The 21,052-nt window shown below is 35.1% G+C and overlaps 1 protein-coding gene across 8 annotated transcripts in view; it reads left to right on the plus strand.

The window, feature by feature from the left end:
• The window catches only part of NF1 (neurofibromin 1), a 257,559-nt gene that overhangs the window by 134,583 nt on the left and 101,924 nt on the right, over nucleotides 1–21,052 (plus strand). For 6 of the 8 annotated variants that reach the window (XM_070390404.1, XM_070390401.1, XM_070390396.1 and 3 more), the window contains exons 30-35: nucleotides 6,956–7,091; nucleotides 11,168–11,230; nucleotides 15,829–15,987; nucleotides 16,490–16,587; nucleotides 17,835–17,981; nucleotides 20,215–20,361. In XM_070390404.1, coding sequence (XP_070246505.1) covers nucleotides 6,956–7,091; nucleotides 11,168–11,230; nucleotides 15,829–15,987; nucleotides 16,490–16,587; nucleotides 17,835–17,981; nucleotides 20,215–20,361 — 750 coding nt within the window. The remainder of the gene's footprint in view (nucleotides 1–6,955; nucleotides 7,092–11,167; nucleotides 11,231–15,828; nucleotides 15,988–16,489; nucleotides 16,588–17,834; nucleotides 17,982–20,214; nucleotides 20,362–21,052) is intronic. The other 2 variants (XM_070390399.1, XM_070390400.1) reach the window with 1 other exon arrangement.

The raw sequence follows: 21,052 nt of genomic DNA on the forward strand, positions 1-21,052 counted from the left end.
CTTCTTGAGTCACATAAGAGGAGAAAATTAGCTAAGAAATTCTTCTGAAGGTCACAGCCCAGTGACTCTGGCCCAAGAAAATAATGGAGATATAAGCATAAGATTGTAGACTGCTTCCCCTTCCCAGGACCTCACTACTACATCAGTAGGACTCCAAAGTGTTAATAGTGGGTTACAATAGAGAGCTGCAAAACAGACACTCTGAGAAGAAATTCCTACGGAAACCCAGACAATTAGGTAGATAAAAATAAGGACACTGGAAGAAATCAACACCTACAGCAAACATGAAACATAAAGCACAAGCCAAGTCCTAGCCAGATTAACATAGAATCTTCCACTAAAGACCTTTTTATCTCTGTTCCTGCTACCCATTATGTCTTGGGTCTTTTAACAAAAAATTACAAAGCATACTAAAAAGCAATAAAAAATCATAGTCTGGAGAGACAAAGCAAGCATAAGAACTTGATTCAGATGTAACAGATTTTGGAATTACCAGATTAGGAATTTAGAATAACTATAATTAATATATTAAGGGCTCTAACAGAAAAAAATGGACAACATGCAAGAACAGGGAGGTGACTTAAATAGAGAGGTGGAAACTCTAAGAAAGAGTCTAAAGGAAATGCTGGAAATCAAGAACATTGTAATAGAAAGGAAAAATGCCTTCAGATGGGCTTTATCAGTAGATTGAACACAACTGAGAAAAGAATTCAGTTCAGTTCAGTCACTCAGTCGTGGCTGACTCTTTGAGACCCCATGAACCGCAGCACACCAGGCCTCCCTGTCCATCATCAACTCCCAGAGTTTACCCAAACCCATGTCCATTGAGTCGGTGATGCCATTCAAACATCTCATCCTCTGTCATCCCCTTCTCCTGCCCTTAACCTTTCCTAGCATGAGGGTCTTTTCCAGTGAGTCAGTTCTTTGAATCAGGTGGCCAAAGTATTGGAGTTTCAGCTTCAGCATCAGTCCTGCCAATGAACACCCAGGACTGATCTCCTTTAGGATGGACTGGTTGGATCTCCTTGGAGTCCAAGGGACTCTCAAGAGTCTTCTCCAACATCACAGTTCAAAAGCATCAATTCTTTGGCACTTACTCAGTTTTCTTTATAGTCCAACTCTCACATCCATACATGACCACTGGGAAAACCATAGCCTTGACTAGACAGACCTTTTTTGTCAAAGTCATGTCTCTGCTTTTTAATGTTCTAAGTTGGTCATAACTTTGCTTCCAAGGAGTGTCTTAATTTCATGGCTACAGTCACCATCTGCAGTGATTTTGGAGCCCCCCAAAATAAAGTCAGCCACTGTTTCCACTGTTTCCCCATCTATTTGCCATGAAGTGATAGGACCGGATGCCATGATCTTAGTTTTCTGAATATTGAGCTTTAAGCCAACTTTTTCACTCTCTCTTTCACTTTCATCAAGAGGCTTTTTTTAGTTCCTCATCACTTTCTGCCATAAGGGTGGTGTCATCTGCATATCTGAGGTTATTGATATTTCTCCCGCAATCTTGATTCCAGCTTGTGCTTCCTTCAGCCCAGTGCTTCTCTTGATGTACTCCCCATATAAGTTAAATAAGCAGGGTGACAGTATACAGCCTTGACGTACTCGTTTTCCTATTTGGAACCAGTCTTTTGTTCCATGTCCAGTTCTAACTGTTGCTTCCTGACCTGCATATAGGTTTCTCAAGAGGCAGGTCAGGTGGTCTGGTATTCCCATCTCTTTCAGAATTTTCCACAGTTTCTTGTGATCCACACAGTCAAAGGCTTTGGCATAGTCAATAAAGCAGATGTTTTCCTGGAACTCTCTTGCTTTTTCAATGATCCAGCGGATGTTGGCAATTTGATCTCTGGTTCCTCTGTCTTTTCTAAAACCAGCTTGAACATCTGGAGGTTCATGGTTCACGTATTGCTGAAGCCTGGCTTGGAGAATTTTGTGCATTACTTTACTAGCGTGTGAGATGAGTGCAGTTGTGCGGTAGTTTGAGCATTCTTTAGGATTGGAGTGAAAACTGACCTTTTCCAGTCCTGTAGCCTCTGCTGAGTTTTCCAAATTTGCTGGCCTATTGAGTGCAGCACTTTCACAGCGTCATCTTTCAGGATTTGAAATAGCTCAACTGGTATTCCATCATCTCCACTAGCTTTGTTTGTAGTGATTCTTCCTAAGGCCCACTTGACTTCACATTCCAGGATGTCTGGCTCTAGGTGAGTGATCACAGCATCGTGATTATCTGGGTCGTGAAGATCTTTTTTGTACAGTTCTTCTGTGTATTCTTGCCATCTCTTCTTAATATCTTCTGCTTCTGTTAAGTCCATACCATTTTTGTCCTTTATTGTGCCCATCTTTGCATGAAATGTTCCCTTGGGATATCTAATTTTCTTGAAGAGATCTTTAGTCTTTCCCATACTGTTATTTTCCTCTATTTCTTTGCATTGATTACTGAGGAAGGCTTTCTTATCTCTCCTTGCTATTCTTTGGAATGCTATATAAGCATTCAGATGCTTATATCTTTCCTTTTCTCCTTTGCTTTTCGCTTCTCTTCTTTTCACAGCTATTTGTAAGGCCTCTCAGACAGCCATTTTGCTTTTTTGCATTTCTTTTTCTTAGGGATGGTCTTGATTCCTGTTGCCCGTACAAAATTAGTGAACTTAAAGATATGTCAATAGAAATTTTGAAAACTAAAATGCAAAGAAAAAGAAAAACACCTGTGGTGGATTCATTTTGATATTTGGCAAAACTAATACAATTATGTAAAGTTTAAAAATTAAATAAAGTTAAAAATTAAAAATTAAAAAAATAAATAATAATAAAAAAGAAAAAAAAAAAAAAAAAAACTTAAAATACATCTTATTAGAATGTGTAGAAGATAGTGAAATTTAATATTTAGAGCATTAAATGCATATATTAGAAAAGGAGGATCTAAAGTGAATGGCCTAAACTTTCACCTTAAAAAACCAGAGAAAGTTCAGTATAAACCTAAAGCAAGCAGAAGGAAAGAAATAAAAATTAGGTTAGAAATCAATGAAATTAAAAACAGGAAACCAATAGGATAAAAAAAAGCTGATTGAAAATCAGAGAGAAAATTTTTTATACACACAAACACTTAAATAATTGAATACGAAGCTTCATTATAGATCAGAATTAATGGAATAGCCAATGAGTTATCATTGGCATGTAAGAATCTTTTAGAGGGACATTTGAAAGAGTCTGAAGCATACCTGCTGCTGGTATCCTTTTATTTTTTTCATTAAGAAAATGTTCCCACAAAGACTAGACAAGAATGTCAAGGTTTCCAAGAATCTCTTCTGGCCCTGTTAATAAATTGTGAATTTTTTCTTTCATACTACAAAGCTCCTATGCCCTCCATATTTCAGATTCGACTTATTGTTGTAGCTTCTTAAGTGATCTCCCTACATAAAAGTCCCCATATCTCTTTTTAGTTCTCACGTATCCCAAATTCATTTTCTGCCTCTGGCTTCCTGGCAACCTTTGCCATGTGAATTAATCATGTCTCTCCCTGGTTTGCTATTTTTGTCTTTTATATCGTCAAATAATTGTACTTGTTACTTAGTGTGTACTTGTCTTTGCCCTCTTCGAGAAACTCAAAGGCCAATTACTGTTGAATCCTCAGCATGTGGCCTTACGATGGCAAATAGTAGATGCATGGTAAATGTTTATTGGATTGAATTGAGTGCTTGCCCTGCCTTCCACTTTCTGAACTGCCCTTACTTCTTTTTGCCTGTGCAAATTCACTCCCTCCTTTAGAACTCACCTAGTCCATGAAATCTTTCCTTCCCATAGTCTACATTCATTTCTAAACTCTTACTGTATCCATATGCTGCATTATGTGGTGAGCTGCAGGGAATCTGGAGTGGTGATTTCAGTCTCCCAAACTTTTATGTAATAGTATAGAAATAGGACATTACTAGTTAAGAGATTGACAACAAATATTTAGTCAGTGATTGTTTTGGTAAGGTACCTTGCTAGTTTTTAAGAGGACAAAGATGAATACATCCTTCAAGGAGCTTACAGTTTTGTAGGGGAGATAAGGCATGTAACAAGTAGTTAAGTACTGACTTTCATAGGGATTGTGTTTTGAAGGGTTCAGATTACACCAGTTGGGCAGCTCTAGTAAAGGTTTGTGGATTTGACAGCCACGGGGTAAAATTTGCTCTTTTGTGGTGCTATGCTTAGTTGCTCAGTTGTGTCCGGCTCTGTGACCCCACAGACCGTAGCCCGCCAGGCTCTTCTGTTCATGGGGATTCTCCAGGCAAGAATACTGGAGTAGGTTTCCATGCCGTCCTTCAGGGCAAGTGAAAGTCGCTCAGTTGTGTCTGACTGTGACCCCATGGATTATAGAGTCTGTGGAATTCTCCAGGCCGAATACTGGGGTGGGTAACCTTTGCCTTCTCCAGGAGATCTTCCAAACCCAGGGATGGAATCCAGGTTTCTTTCATCGCAGGTGGATTCTTTACCAGTTGAGCCACCAAGGAAGCCCAAGAATACTGGAGTGGGTAGCCTATCCCTTCTCCAATGAATCTTCCCAACCCAGGAATCTAACTGGGGTCTCCTGCATTGCGGGTGGTTTCTTTACCAACTGAGCTATCATGAATCTTCCCAATTTAAACCTGATGAAATAGGCATTATAATTATTCCTGTCTAATTGATAAAAAAAATTGAGCCTCAGATTAAGTACCTTGATCAAGGTCAGTAAGTGGTAGAGCTGAAATTTAAACCTAGTAAGTCTGCCTTCTGAACATCTGCCTTTAATCACAGCACCAAGACTTTAGAATCATACAGAAGAGGGCCTTCCCTGGCAGTGCACTGGTTACTCCATGCTTCCACTGCAGGGAGCATGAGTTTGGGGTGAGGGAACTAAGATCTTACATGCTGCATGGGATGGCCAAAGAAATAAACTGAGTCACTCAGTCGTGTCCGACTCTTTGCGACCCCATGGATGGCAGCACGCCAGGCCTCACTGTCCATCACCAACTCCCAGAGTTTACTCACTCATGTCCATTGAGTTGGTGATACCATCCAACCATCTCATCCTCTGTTGTCCCCTTCTCCTCCTGCCTTCAATCTTTCCCAACATCAGGGTCTTTTCAAATGAGTCAGTTCTTCGCACCAGGTGGCCAAAGTATCGGAGTTTTAGCTTCAGCATCAGTCCTTCCAATGACTATTCAGGACTGATTTCCTTTAGGATGGACTGGTTTGATCTTCTTACAGTCCAAGGGACTCTCAAGAGTCTTCTCCAATAGCACAGTTCAAAAGCATCAATTCTTCGGTGCTCAGCTTTCTTTACAGTCCAACTCTTCACATACATACGTTACTACTGGAAAAACCATAGCTTTGACTAGACGGACCTTTGTCAGCAAAGTAAAGTCTCTGTTTTTTAATACGCTGTCTAGGTTGGTCATAACTTTCCTTCCAAGGAGTAAGTGTCTTAATTTCATGGCTGCAGTCACCATCTACAGTGATTTTGGAGCCCAAAAAGCTAAAGTCTGTCACTGTTTCCACTGTTTCCCCATCTATTTCCCATGAAGTGATGGGACCACATGCCATGATCTTCGTTTTCTGAATGTAGAGTTTTAAGCCAACTTTTTCACTCTCCTCTTTCACTTTCATCAAGAGGCTCTTTAGTTCTTCTTCACTTCCTGCCATAAGGGTAGTGTCATCTGCATATCTGAGGTTATTGATATTTCTCCTGGCAATCTTGATTCCAGCTTGTGCTTCCTCCAGCCCAGCATTTCTCATGATGTACTCTGCACATAAATAAACAGGGTGACAATATACAGCCTTTACATACTCCTTTCCCTATTTGGAACCAGTCTTTTGTTCCATGTCCAGTTCTAACTGTTGCTTCCTGACTTCCAGAGTTCTCAAGAGGCAGATCAAGTGGTTTGGTATTCCCATTTCTTTAAGAATTTTCCAGAGTTTGTTGTTGTCCACACAGTCAAAGGCTTTGGCATAGTTAATAAAGCAGAAGTAGATGTTTTTCTGGAACTCTCTTGCTTTTTCGATGATCCAACAGATGTTGGCAATTTGATCTCTGGTTCCTCTGCCTTTTCTAAATAAATTACCTTAAATAAATAATAATAAATAAGTTACCTGAAAAAAAGTCTTACGGAAGAATTAGCAACACTAATCGGATGTGGGGAGTAATGGACTACTGCAGACAATAGCGGCATCAGCAGTTCCTGAGTGACGTGGTTGAAGCAATAATGGTACCATTGACAACATGGGGAACACAGAGTAAGACATTTAAGTATAGGGGAAAAATCAGCTAATGATGAACAAACTAAGTTTTAGGTACAGACAGGAGAAATACCTAGAAGTTAGAGATATCAGGCTTGATAGGAAAGGAGGTTCAAAATATGGCCTGAATGGTCCAAAAATATTGAAAGCATGTCAACTTTACTGAAGTCATGGGAAATAAAAGTTTAAAATGTGAGATGCCCTCTCCTACTAGATGGACAAAAAATTTTTTTAAATTAAAAATCCTGTATTAAATTTGTGAAATATAGGAGGATAATTGGTGGGCTTCCCAGGTGACACAGTGGTAAAGAATCCATGCCAGTACAGGAGATGCAAGAGACATGGGTTTGATCCCTTGATGGGGAAGATCCCCTGAAAGAGGAAATGGCAATACAGTCTGGTATTCTTGCTGAAAAATCTCTTGGACAGAGGAGCCTGGCAGGCTACAGTCCATGGAGTTGCAAAGATTAGGACATAACTTAGTGGCTAAACAACAAGAGTTTTTATACACAATTCTCAAAATTGCCTTTTTTTTTTTTTAATAATTGGTTTGTTGAAATCAGGATTCCAGAAAAGTCTCAACATTGCATTTAGCTGAATATCTATCTCTTTAAGGAGTCTCTCTTAAAGAATATGTCTGTTAGTTTGTTTGCTTTTAACTGCTTTTGCTTTTTTTTTTTTTTCCTCTTGGTAGGTTAGAACAGTCAGAGAGCCTTGAGGAAAACCAACGAAATCTCCTTCAAATGACTGAAAAGTTCTTCCATGCCATCATCAGTTCGTCCTCCGAATTTCCCCCTCAACTACGAAGTGTGTGCCACTGTTTGTACCAGGTATGCTGAAGGTTAGAGATTACCATTATTAATCCACAGCTACATTTAAAAGAATGCTTTACCAAAGAGGGGTTTAGCTGCTAAACTAGCTGCTGATAGTGGGTGATTGATAATACTGAATCAGTTTGGATGAATAATGCATTCAGAATTGTTTAAATTGGCTTTAAAAATACAAAGTAGTTTAATGGGGTACTTTAAAAATAATACATTTTCCTTGCATTGAGAACAAGTTTAAAATGCACCAATCTACTGGGTGTAGTAGATGTGATTGAAGTTAAATATGTTACACAGTTTTTGTTGCTGATTTTATCTTTTACCTGAATTACTCATGGGGTCTTTCACATATGAGGTCAGTCTCTTTCTTGCTTTTTGTTTTGTGAAATGCTTAATCTCTGATTTTGATTTCTTCTCTTAATTTCTTTAATTAATTTCTTCTCTTAAACTCTATTGGGTTTGTGTCAGGCTTCCCCAGGACAGGCTGATGTTTATTTTATATAGAATGCTACTTATATTGCATCATCATTCACATCCAGTTGTTAGACTTTCAACACTAGAACTGCAAGTAATGCTTCTGAGTTCAGATGTTCACAGTCATCCCCTACTTGCTGAGGAAATTACACCTGTGTTCTATTATGGCTTCCACGATGTTTTTGATTGGCATATGCAGCTTCAGAAATGGTTTAATCACTCCAAGGGAGATTAGTGCCAATCCACATTAGCCTGTTAAAACTGATTCTGGGAGAAACATTAGTGGATCTGGAGTTTGGGACAAGGTCAGGTGTAGGATAAAGAATTTTTGCATTTACCAAAACCCATACCTTTTGTGTCTTTTTCTTTGCAGAGTTATCCACAGCCATTTGTTTTTAGCACAGGACTTCAGTTGCTTGGAGACATTAGCAAGATCAGTGAAATCATCATTTTAAAAAGCTGTTTCAGGCTGCTCTGTGTGAATTTTTCCCCCATTGCTATTTATAAAGATGTATCTGCTGTATCTATAAAAAAATGTTTCATCATATTCATAGATGATGAAAAGCATACTTAGCATTAAAACTCTCTTAATTCATCATGACTTTTCCTGCCTTTTTCAAAATAGCTTGAGGAAGCTTAGGAGAGCCCCATATCAGTTTTGCAGGTAGTTAAATCTGAGACCAGAGGGTAGTTTTTAGTATGAAATCTAATTCAATGAATAACATCTTAAGTTTGGGCATTATTCAGGTTTCTCTTTAAGTCCAGTTCAGTCCTTCTTCTGTTCATAAAACTAGGTAGACTAGAAATGGTAAACACATGTTAAAAATAGTCTGGACCAACTTCTTGGTTGGCCTAATAATAACTTTTCAGAAAGCAAATGAATTTCTAAATGGCAGGGGCTTTGACTTTAGTTGGTTAAAAGTGATTGAGTATTGACTACCTGGTTACATAAATGGTCTAGTAGATTTTAGTAGAAATTCTTCATGTAGTTGTCTCCCTAAGAAAAGAAATTTTGTATCATTAGCAACCTTGGAAAAGGAAAAAAGAAGTAAGTGCTTGGCACTTAGTAAGTACTTAGGAAATATTTAATGAAGGAATAAATTACCCGATTCCTCCCAGCCAAGTAAACAAGATTCTTGCCAACTTTCATAGTTAGGAAGGGAAGGAGGTAGTAAAAAGAATGCAGAAAATAAAGCCAGGTGATAATTGGTGGCTTATTAACCACTATGTGTTGTGCCTTTTAAAACATTCCCTGATACCGTGTCCCATATTACAGCAGACCTGAGTCATTATATTAAAATTTCACATACAATTATTCTTCTTAAGAATGTTCTTTAAATGTTAGTGCAGTTTTTGGAACTGTTGGATAAACTTACTATTGGAATGTACAGTACTATAGAGGATAGATGTGCTATGTTATTTATAAATAAGGGTTTGTTTTTTAGTAAGTGACTGATAATGGGAAATTTCACATTTGCTAATTAAAAAAGAAAAATAAACTTAGATCTCAAGATATTCTTCCATTGAGTCTCCTTGCAAATGTAGTTTTTCCTTTAGTTTGCTCTTTTATTTTTATTCACCTTCCATCTTCTGGCTTTTCTTTGCCCTTTAGACTTTGGCAGTAACATAATGGTACCTTTGTACTTTTATGTTCTGTTGGGAGGGATAGTAGTCCATTGTTTTTTTTCCCTCTAGTAAATATGTCTCCTGCTATGGGACCTGCTAGGGAAAATTTGAAAGCTATGTGAGTACATTGCTAGCTAAATTTCTCTGAGCTTTAGGTCTTTTTACTGGAGTTAGTATTTTTGACTGTTAAACCTTTTTAAAATCATGCTTTTACCTAGCTCTTTCGTTTTATAAGCCTCCTTACTTAGCGGTCTGGGTTAAGGTTATATTGGAATGGCCATGTGTTAGATTTATAACTGAGACATTTTTTCATGTGTTTATTTCCACTTTCATCCTGATAGTTTTGGAGTAATGAGAAAGTATTCCCAGAGTGGATATTCTCCTAAATTGTGGTGAGAGAATTCTGAGAAAGAGCTAAATATAATTCTAAGCAAATGTCATCTTTTCCTGGCAAATCTGCTTCTCCAAACAGAAGTAGCTTACAGAAAAATTTTAAGGCTATAATTGATGGTTGTATACCATGATTGAAAACAAAAAGTGTATAAAACTGCATTTTTGTGATAAATTGGGTTACTAGCGCTTTTAGTCTGAAGTTTGAATCAAAGCTCTTTGAGGTAAGGACTGTGTCTTCTTGCTTGCTATCTTCCAGTGCTTAGAATGGTATCTAGCAATTAGGTGCACAGTAACTACTTGGATGAATGAATGGATGGATGGATGTACAAATCTAACTTTAATCTCAAGTTATGGTGTTGAGTCACAGAAATCCTGGAATAAAATGCCTTGTATGGTAGATTGAAGAATTCTAGTTTGTTTTCAAAATATTTTAAAAGTAATTTCTTTTAACTTTTAATTTTTTATTGGGAGAGAGAAAACAATTATTGCTAACAACGATTAACAATGTTATGATGGTTTCTGGTGAACAGTGAGGGGACTCAGCCATACGTATACATGTATCCATCTCCCCTAAACTCCCCTTCCATCCAGGCTGCCACAGAATATTGAGCAGAGTTCCATGTGCTGTATAGTAGGTCCTTGTTGGTTATCCATTTCAAATATAGCTGTGTGTGTGTGTCGATCTTTTCATTTTAATAGAGCTCCTTGGCCTATAAGTGACTCTGAGAGTTGAAACCAATATGTCTCTGGATTTGAGAGGCTTTTTGGTGATGGATTTTTGTTTGAGACATTCTGATAAATGGTCAAATCTGTGAAAAATTTTAAGCAGGCTTACAGTTTTATTCTATGATTTTCTCTGCAGTTTCTTCACTTTGATATTAATGCTTATTTCCAGTTGAGCTGATAACATTCTTTTCCCAATTGTTGCAGAGCTTTTAACCTTCTCTGGTTAGAACTTTTTCAGGAAGCAGCCTGCAAACAAAATTAAGTGAAATTTTAAGAGTAATCTTTCTTAAAAGAGAGACTTTTAACTCAGAATCTGTAAAGTGTATTTTTCTATTATATTTAGCCATTTAATGTTTATTTTTTAATCAGTAGTAATATGAGTTCAGTATCAACTATTGAAAAAAGAACTTTTAAGTCAATTGAAGGATACACAGAGAAGTATATATAAATATATGTAAATCAAGAAAAATTACGTAGACACATAGAAGTATTTTTAGAGTATAATCTACTTGTAATGAAAATTTCATATAAAATTCATCAAAAGCTAGGAATTAACTGAAATGTAAATATTAAATATCCTCAGTTCGTTTGAGGAGAAATTTTCTGCGATTTATAGCCAGAAATAGTAGATATGATTGTCTCAACATTTCTTGCTATTTATTTAGTGCTTTGGCTTAAAGACATAATAAAGATTAAAATCCAGAAATAAAATTTGTCCCTCAAAATTCAGTTGATTTCTAATTTTTTGTTGATTCCATTTGTGTTACATTTTGATCGTGTAATTTTATGTACAAGCCAACATTGTTTTTGTTGCTGTATGTAGTTGGTGCTGTGACTTGTTTGTGCTCATCTCTGTTCTGTAGGCAACTTGCCACTCCCTACTGAATAAAGCTACAGTAAAAGAAAAAAAGGAAAACAAAAAATCAGTAAGTTTGGAGAACTTTTTTTTAGCTGTTTCTTTCAAAGCAAAACAAAAAATCTTTTGCTGTTTGTTAAGAACATCTTCACTTCAGCCTATTTGACCTTCACTGTAAAATCATTCTACTAATTCTGGCACAAAATAGCTTTCATTTCAATTAACCCTGGAATTAAGTTACATTGAAACATCTCTGTGTTCCTTTGGTTTGATTTATCCCAAAGGCATTTTGGGGGCATTTGGTGCATTTGATACCCCTGGTCTAATTTTATTACTGTTATTTTAAAAATTATAAATGAATGCAAAAGAAACTTAATTTCAAGGCCTTAGGAAATGCTGACTCTCTTCATTCTTGCTTCTTGTTTGCAGGTAATGTGAGTGATTTCTTTTCCTAGAGATGAAAGTTTTTCTTAATTGCTAGAAGTACATAGAAGGAAACTGTCACTTTCTAAATCTTAACTAAAAGTAGCTAAATTTTATTTTTTACTTAGATTTTTATCTGGACAGTCTCAGCCAGGATTTAGATAATTGTTCTTAACTTATAAAAACTCTTATGGTGAAACAAAACCACTTTTACCTTAGAGAAAATCTTTATAAGCTACTGGGACTGAGAATATAGTACTTTTGAAATAAAGAAAAGCAGTGAGTCTATATTTATAGAGAAACACCTCATTTGCAAACATGATATGCATGTACTACCTACTTCTGTAAACTTACCCTAATTTAAAAGGAAGAAAATTACGGTAGTCATAATTATTTTCTTCTGGCGGATGAAATTTGTCCAAAATATTAACATGCATTCATTTAAAATTTGCCAATATCTGTCAGTATGACTGATTCTTATCAGGCTTAGTATTACCTTTGTTCATATAATCCAAATGAATTTAGAGAAAGAGGTCAAGAAAACCTGCAGGAGTCACATAGATAGTTTACTTTAAAAGGTAGAATTTAGTATATAGCATTCATCTGGTTTCACCTTTCATTTTCATCTGAGCTCTACCTTCAGTAAATTTCTGTTTGAAATTCAGAACTAAATTAAAATTTAGAGACATATGCTTTTATGTACATTCAAGAGATTCTTTTTTGGGTATGTTATGTAAATTTGGTCAGCTGTGAGCAAATGGATTGGATTGGATGGCCATCTTGCTTAATAAAAACATTTCTTTCTAATGCTTCAGCCTTCTAATTCTCAGCGTATGTGGATTTAACATAATATACACCATCACTGTTGAAATTAATTTACTGTTTCTAACACTCTTGTTTGGTGTTTACTAATGCCATTTTGTAGTATATTACATAAATTAAAATTCAGGCTTTCTCTGTTTCTGGAGCATGTTTTCTAGCCTTCCTAACATTGCTTTATTTATTAAGATTTTATCTACAGTTGTTCCTTGAAATGTTTTTTTCTACTAGTGTTATTTTCATATTTCAAAAAAATGTTTCTGGGTAACACCAAGTTTTGGAATGCATTTCTCAGCACAAGTGATATGAGGTCCTTGTGGATATTTTAGAACACATTCTGAAGTGTGACGACTGTGTAGTATTATAAATCTAAAATGTTGATTTATGGAGTTGTTGGCATAACAGAATCTAATGATCTTTTTAAAAGCAAGTTAACTTTCTTTTGGGGTCTATGTACCATAGATTAGAATATTTAAAATATATAGACAAGGTTCTGGCTGCTGTTATGTAGCTGTGTAGTCATAGATAATTCTCTTTATTAAACTCAAACATGTACTGTATAATTAGATCTCCTTTGAAGTTATTAACCTAGCTCACTTAGATAATTAAAGGTGGATGGGTTGTGATCCTCTTGCTGATGTACAGTGTATGACTACATTTATTTGTAACCTGTGGTTTGCCTTTTATGAGTAGGGGGAAAGGAAAAGGGCCATTTGACTGATCATTGGCTTCTGCATACAGACTGGCTCTACTTGGACCTTTTATGCTGAAAGTTTTTTGGATATAAATTAGATTTTTACAGGTTAAAAATAAAAACAGTTTGAGTATGTATATGTTATGAGGTAAAATTATACTGATGTTAATTAGTGGTGACAGGAAAAGAAGTTTTTTAATAAATTAATTCATAAAACTTGTTGAGCATTTTTATAGATATTGTTTTATCAGATTTTAGTTCCCAAAATACACTGTCATTGATGAGATACATAATTATATGACACGTGAAATAAGGTGTGTTCTTGTAGTGTGGATACTCTGAGTTCTGACATGAATGATTTTTGAAGATGGGGAAGATAGTGAAGGTGTAGTACCTTTCATAAGTTTTACAATATTTCTTTTGGGAAATGATTCCCTCAGACACCTGTTAAATTCTGAGATTGAGTAATATTGAGTAAACATCAGGTATAAATGTGAGTCGCACTTTAAAAACTTTTCTCTCCTGGAAAAAGCCAGTAAATAGCTACTCTAAAAATGCATTTGAAAAGAGTTCTCCATGTGCATATAAGTGATTGATTTTTTTTTTTTTTTGAGACACTTTCTCAGCAGGTTAGTATTTTATAATTAATCAGTTCTTTGGAAACCAAACTCATGACTTTAACTTTTTAAAAACCTTTTCAGGATTTTAACGGATTAAACTGAACATAAGCTATTCTTTTAAAACAACCCTTTTGCAGTGAAATATAAAGCAGTTTTTAATTCCCTTCCTTTTTGCTAGCTCACTCCTGAAAGGCTTTAAAAATTTCTAGATTTGTTGATCTGTTTTTTTATGTTTTAAGATTAAAATTTGTGATTCTGAAGAAAATAGTAGCAGTGGTGGTCTGTGAACATTCTGAAATTAGATGAAGAATTTTATCTGTGCAGAAATAAACATTATTTTTTTCTGTTCCTACTCCCTAGAAGGTTAAACACAGTACAACAGTGGTAAAAGTACTTGAATTGTCTTCTTAATTCTGTTTCTAAAACTGTATTTTAGCTAAAAATAGCTATAAAACAGTATCTAGGTGTTAAAGCCAGTCTGTTAAGGCTGCTGTATTTAACCACCTTCACCAGTGTGCTCTGACTGAAGTGTAAGGTCGTCGTCCTTCTTGCAGTAGCATAGCACTCAGAGTGCTGTAACACCAAGAAAGCTTCCTGAGCTATGCAGTACCAGGAAGGTGAGAATGTATTAGTTATAGCTCACCCCTACTATCACCTCTTACAAAGATTTTCTTAGCTTAGAAAATCATTCTCTAAAGTCTTAATTTTACTGACTTCCTGTCAAATATAATTGAACATTATTTTGAGATTTTAGACAGTGAACAAGAACACATTTTAAATGTATACCACATGAAGCACTGAAGAAAATAGAATGAAGTGAAATAATTCTTACTCTTTTCCAGAATTATAATCTGGACTCATGAGCCGTGTGAATTCATGAAAAGAAGTGTTACTTTACTGAGGCAGTGTGAAGAAAACTAGAGCTCTGTGAGATTCTGCACCTAAGTCGTATTTTCTCATTTCCCCGAATAGCCTTTGAAATGCAGTTTTATCCTCAGAATCCCAGAACATTGAGTTGGTGTACTATGGCCTTGTTGTCAGTCAGCACTGCTTTAAGCAGCAGTTAACCACGCTAAGCATGAATAGTTGTAGCGGTTTAGATGTTACATGAATGTTCTTTAAAAGTAAATATGTGTGTTATCTGTTTAAAAAAAAAGTGAATTTCAGAATAATACAGTTTTCGTATGTTAATTTAAAACAGGACCTACTAGGAGAGATGGGAGCTGAGCCGGCTTCATAGCACTTTCCCAGTCTAATTTACCTTGAAAGTGGAATATCTTATAAAAAGAAAATAAATCCATGTGAAATGTTGGGCTCACATTATTTTTCAGTGTGGGCAACCATTTCTTGTATCTTTAACTTTTTTTATTTGACAAAATTACAAATTGAGTTATTCATGGGGATTCTCTCTTTTAGGCTTGTGGGATCCTTTTTTCTTTTAAGTCCCCAAGAATTCCCATTCCTCCATGGTTTAAATAATAAGTAGGTCCTTATATTATAAAGCATTCTGATGAAGAAAAAGAACTGGCAATAACGTTACTGTAAGTAAGTTTTTTCTCTTGATAGGAATCTAAGAAAACTAAGTTTTATTTTGTATATGGCAAGCATTTTGCTCAAGAAATTCAATTGTACCTGGGTATACAACAAAATGTAAGTATTTACTATTAGGTATTGGATTATTCAGTGGTATGCTGTTGAAAACTTAGCTCTGCCTTACAAGAGTTGACCATACTCTCGTGTCTCTTAATCTTAGTAAAATGTGATAATTTTTGTGTGAAAAGTTATTCTGCTTTTGTTGCTCAACAAACCTGCAGTATAAACAATGATGATAAAATTAATATCTTTTTTCAGATCTCTTCTACAAAACTCATCTATGAGACTTTTTTTCCCCCCCTTAGAGACCTTCATTGTGATTTTAAATGATAGAGGGCAAGAATTGAGGGTAAATTTTTGTTTACTGATGTTTTGGGAGTAGGAAAAATTACAAATGTATTGTTTACAAGGACTGGTCTATTCAGATTTTATGTGCAAAATTTGACTTTTGAACTCTGTCTTCCCATTTTCTTGTTTTAATTCAAACCATGTACTCAATCCTCAATTCCTTGTTTTTAGGTGGTTAGCCAGCGTTTCCCTCAGAACAGCATCGGTGCAGTAGGAAGTGCCATGTTTCTCAGATTTATCAATCCTGCCATTGTCTCACCATATGAAGCAGGGATTTTAGATAAAAAGCCACCGCCTAGAATCGAAAGGGGCTTGAAGTTAATGTCGAAGGTGAAGAATCATTTTGATAATATAACTATTTAAAATTTCTCTTCCATAAATTTTCAGTTTTTTTATTCACTGTACTCTCTCTTAATTTTTGAAATGCCCTGTGGTTTTCCCTTACATGCTTTTGTTTTATTTCTTTATATGATAAAGAAATTCATGAGGCTGATACTGATAGAACATCTCATCATTTGAAAATATTTTAGCAAATGTCTTCTCAAGATGGTTTTCTGTGTAATCATTTTGGAAATTCCGAAATGGGAAACAAAATGTATACTATATGATTTTAAAAAATACATTAAATTTTTTCATGTCTGTTTATCTATATATAAATATATAAGTGTTTATATAATTATGTTTAGGAAAGCATAGAAACAGAATGATCAGTAACTGATTTTAATCACCAATAGAAATTGTATCAGTGAGAAAACTAATATTTTTTAGAGTTATATGGATGTGTAGATTTCATAAATAATCAGATCCTTTATAACCTTATTTTATTGTATAGATACTTCAGAGTATTGCCAATCATGTCCTTTTCACAAAAGAAGAACATATGCGGCCTTTTAATGATTTTGTGAAAAGCAACTTTGATGCAGCACGAAGGTGAGCAGCCTGCTACTTAGCCAATTGCTCTGTTTGGATCAGATACTTTGAGTTTCACTTAAGTCCATGTACTTGATCTAGATGGAACTCTTGTGTAGGTTTTTTTCTCTTGAGGTCAAGAACATAGTTAATCTTATTTCACTATAAAAGACATTAATGAAGTAAAGTGATATTCTTTGTAATTTGGTAGTGATTGCCATATTTAAAAACCCAGAGAGATGTTTGACATAGCTACTAAAATACAGGATTTGAGTTTACCACAAGATGGAGGACAGGTAGAAGGAAAAAGATTTCTTTCAGTAAGAACTAAAACCAAACTGGTACAGATAATGCATTATAGTGTATAATCAGAATTTTTTGATGTTAGAATATTTTTGATACTTTAATTTGGATATGTATGTAAACTAAAAAGCTACTCTTTAAACCAAGTAAAGCAAATGCGTAAGATTTTGTTCATGAGTAACTGGACAACTGTTGGAAGTTTTGTGATTTTAGAAAACTTGAGTTCTGCTCGGTCCCATAACTAGCTAGTTGCTTCTTTTTATCTCTGAGTTGTTGATTTGGTAAAGTAGGTTTCATACCGTACTTAACTGTGAGTTGATTTTAGAGACACAAATGAGATAACTTATGAGAAGGTGTCTGTAAATGTAAGTTAACATCAAGAATTCTACTTTTCATACAGTGTGAATCTGATTGACTTGACTTATAGTCGAAGCTATACTTCTACAGCTCTTCTAGTTTTTCATTATAGTTCATACTAACTTCTTTCTGATTGGAATTTAAAAGATATATTATTGGACTGTAAGTCATACTGGAAAAAAAAGTGAATGTCAGCATAGGATTCACATTCTGTGACTATCCACAGAAAGATTGACTACCCGTAGAGAGTTAAAAGAACAAAGGTTCTGATCCTGATTTTGACCTAACAGGCTGTATAACTTTGGGGAGGTCTTTTGTCTTGTCTGGGCCTCTCTTTCTTTATCTGTAAAATACTGGCTTCTCTATATATTCTCATCTATCTAAATTTTGTTGTCTGACTTCAGAGCCTACTTTGAAGCTGAAGCCAGGTATCAAATGGAAAACCAAGTTTCTCCTGTCTCTTCTTTTGTTTATAGTTACATGTGTGAATAAAACCTCCATATTTGTAATACCAGTAATTTCACAAAGTTACTTCACATAAATTTAATTCAAACATAGATATGAGTATATCTGGTTTTTGAAACTCTAATAACTTTGCATTTTTGAAGGTTTTTCCTTGATATAGCATCTGATTGTCCTACAAGTGATGCTGTAAATCATAGTCTTTCCTTCATCAGCGATGGCAATGTGCTTGCTTTACATCGTCTACTATGGAATAATCAAGAGAAAATTGGCCAGTATCTTTCCAGCAACAGGTGAGATTTCTCAGTCATGGGAATATTGAAAACTCTCACTTTACATTTAAGTTGATAAAATTATTAGTCATGAATAATGCCTCTTACTTTGTATCTTCTTAGAATAAGAATTATGATTTTTAAAGAGCAATGTAGACCTTTAAAAATATGTAGGCAAAAACTTAAGTCATATTGATTGATCAACAAACATATGTAGGTGTTGTAGACTTTTTAAAAAAATACTAAAGCTAAGAGGGATTTCGGGGGCAGTCTAGTGGTTATGAAAGACTATGCACTTTCATTGCCGGTGCCTGGGTTTGATCCCTTATGGGGAAACTAAGAATCCAGCCGAGGAAACAAAAAATTAAACTGAGAAATCACGAATTAGCCTTTTGGATTTTTTTTGGCTTGCAAACATAATATTACAACAAGCCACAGAGAAGTTTAAATTTACTAGGTCAAATGAGTCTTGGCATCTGAATTTAAAGAACAGCTTAATTCTTAGGAAGTTAATAATTGAAACATTGCTATTCTATTGCAATTCTATAGTAATCCCATTTGTGATACTCTGAAGTACATGCAAATGAAGTTTTACATAGGCAGTACTTAATAATTGAAAATTATTAACTTGGGAATTGTTTCATTAGCTGTTTTTAGTTAAAGTCTCTTGTAGCCTGAATCATTTGCTGTCCTTTCTATAATCGTTACATGTTTATAGTGGCCCAGATTCTTATCTATGAGTTCTCTTACAAAGGTCAAATGAGTCCAGATTATTTTTAAATTCCAATAAAAATGGTTTGCTTATTCATAGGAAAAGTAGAAGACCATAAGGAGGGAGATGCTTCATCTATGTGGCACTTAAAGTGGAACTTTTAAATGCAAACATTCTTTTATATGCATCTTTTAAAATACAAACTTGTATGATTTAAAGTACATATCCATGTACTTTAATACCAGTTTTTTTTTCAATTTTTTTTAAAAAGACACATTTCAAACATACAAAAAAGTATTGACTATAATATAACAGAGACCCGTGTCTACTGCTTCGTTTTAACATTTTTTATTTTGCTGAATTATTTCAGATCTTTATAACATTTTATTTCTGGGAGAGAAAAAGATACAACTTCTCTCTTGTGTAACTGACAAGAAAAAGGAAAGTACAGGTATAACATAGGTACATATAAAACAGTTTTGTGTGTTTTAAAACTTCATAGCAATGATACACTGAATATAGTCTCTTCATATAATATTCTATTTGAGATTTATCATTTATTTAACTTATCTTAGTATTTTATCGAATGGCTATATCACAACTTATTTTCGTACTTCCTAATTGATGGATATTTAGGGTTTCCTGTTTTTCATTATTTTAAATGGTAATGTAATAAATATTCTTCACATTTGTCTCCTTGTGAATTACCCAAATGCATAATTGCTGAGTTCTGGGGTATACACAGCCTCAGCTTTGCTAGATATCACCACCTTATTTTTCACAGTGTACATACTGATTTATGCTTTGACAGTACTGTGTGAGAGTACAGTGTACACATCTTCACCAAAATTGGCACTAGCAAACGTCATAATTTTTTTTTGTCAGTTTGATGTTTGTGAAATAGTATCTTGTTATCTTTAGTTTTAAATGTTTAATAGTTGTTGAAAATTCATACTTACCCTGGTTAAGCAGAAATCTGATATCAGGGACACTATGTCCACTTCCTAAACAGTGGTCTCTCCAAATGAGTTCTTTTCATCCTGAAAAAAAGTGGATCAGAATGTTATTTTTACTTACTGGTTGCCTATTTAATGGTAATAGATTAAGAATACTAGAACATAATGAAATTTTATGTAAATTTTTTAGTTTGAGGAATGGTCCTATTTCTAAGATGTCTCAGTTATACTTAAAACTCCTGAGGTCTTTTGGGTGCTATTTAAAAATGAGCAGGAACCACCACTGGACAGTAAAAAGAAAAGCAGCCAATGACAATCTAAACGTGTTTTTATGTACCCTCCTGTGTGTGGAAAATAGCTAGTGGGAAGCTCCTGTAGGGCACAGGGAGCTCAGCTCGGTGCTCTGATGACCTCCAGAGGTGGGATGGGGAGGTTCAAGAGGGATATGTATACATCCTGCCGATTGACTCCGTTGTACAGCAGAAACTAACACAACATTATAAAGCAATTATACTCCAATTAAAAAAAAATGTGTTCTGCTATATGTGAACTGCTACTTTTTTCCTAAGTAGTTTCCTATATCTAGGGATCACAAAGCTGTTGGAAGACGACCTTTTGATAAGATGGCAACACTTCTTGCATACCTGGGTCCTCCAGAGCACAAACCTGTGGCAGATACACACTGGTCCAGCCTTAACCTTACCAGTTCGAAGTTTGAGGAGTTTATGACTAGGTAAAGTACCACCTCGACATGATGATTTCTGTCTTTTTCATTGAGCTGCAAGCTTTACCTCCAGGCCACTTGTTAGATATGCTTGTATGTTTCACAGAGGATTATTGGGAAAGATGTACTTCATAATCACATTGCCATGTTTTGGGGTCCCACTTTTCTCTTTACCCTATATATTGTTGAAGTATGCTTTGTTTCGTGGTTGATTTTCTTGTAAAAAATAATAACATCTTGTTGAATAGTACTATGTCATGTTATTTTGAGATGTTTTTGCACTTAATAGTTAAAAGGAAGGTAGACAACATTATTTTCATATTATAATTATTAGGGAAAATAGAGTTCAAAGTGAGTAATTTGCCTAAGATTCCATCCTAAGTCATAGATCCTTTGGTTTTAAGTGCTGAACTCTTTCTCTCACATAACAAAAATTTTCAGAAGTCTCCTGGAAGTTAATTATACAACTTTTAGACTGAGGGTCAGAAATATGGTAATACTGCTATAAAATTTCTTTCTGTGGACCTTTGTTTCGAATCTCATTGAGATTTGGATCCTCATCGTAGGCATTCACCCCTGTGTTGTTACAGTGCAGATAGTTTGCAGAATTCTTTAGACTTTTAAAGTACCTTTCATAGTACTTTACACTTCGTCACTTAGTACTTCATAGTGAGTGTGGGTTAAGTGTTTTGTTCATAGT

Source organism: Bos mutus, chromosome 19 (assembly GCF_027580195.1).
Source record: "Bos mutus isolate GX-2022 chromosome 19, NWIPB_WYAK_1.1, whole genome shotgun sequence".
NCBI lineage: Eukaryota > Metazoa > Chordata > Mammalia > Artiodactyla > Bovidae > Bos > Bos mutus.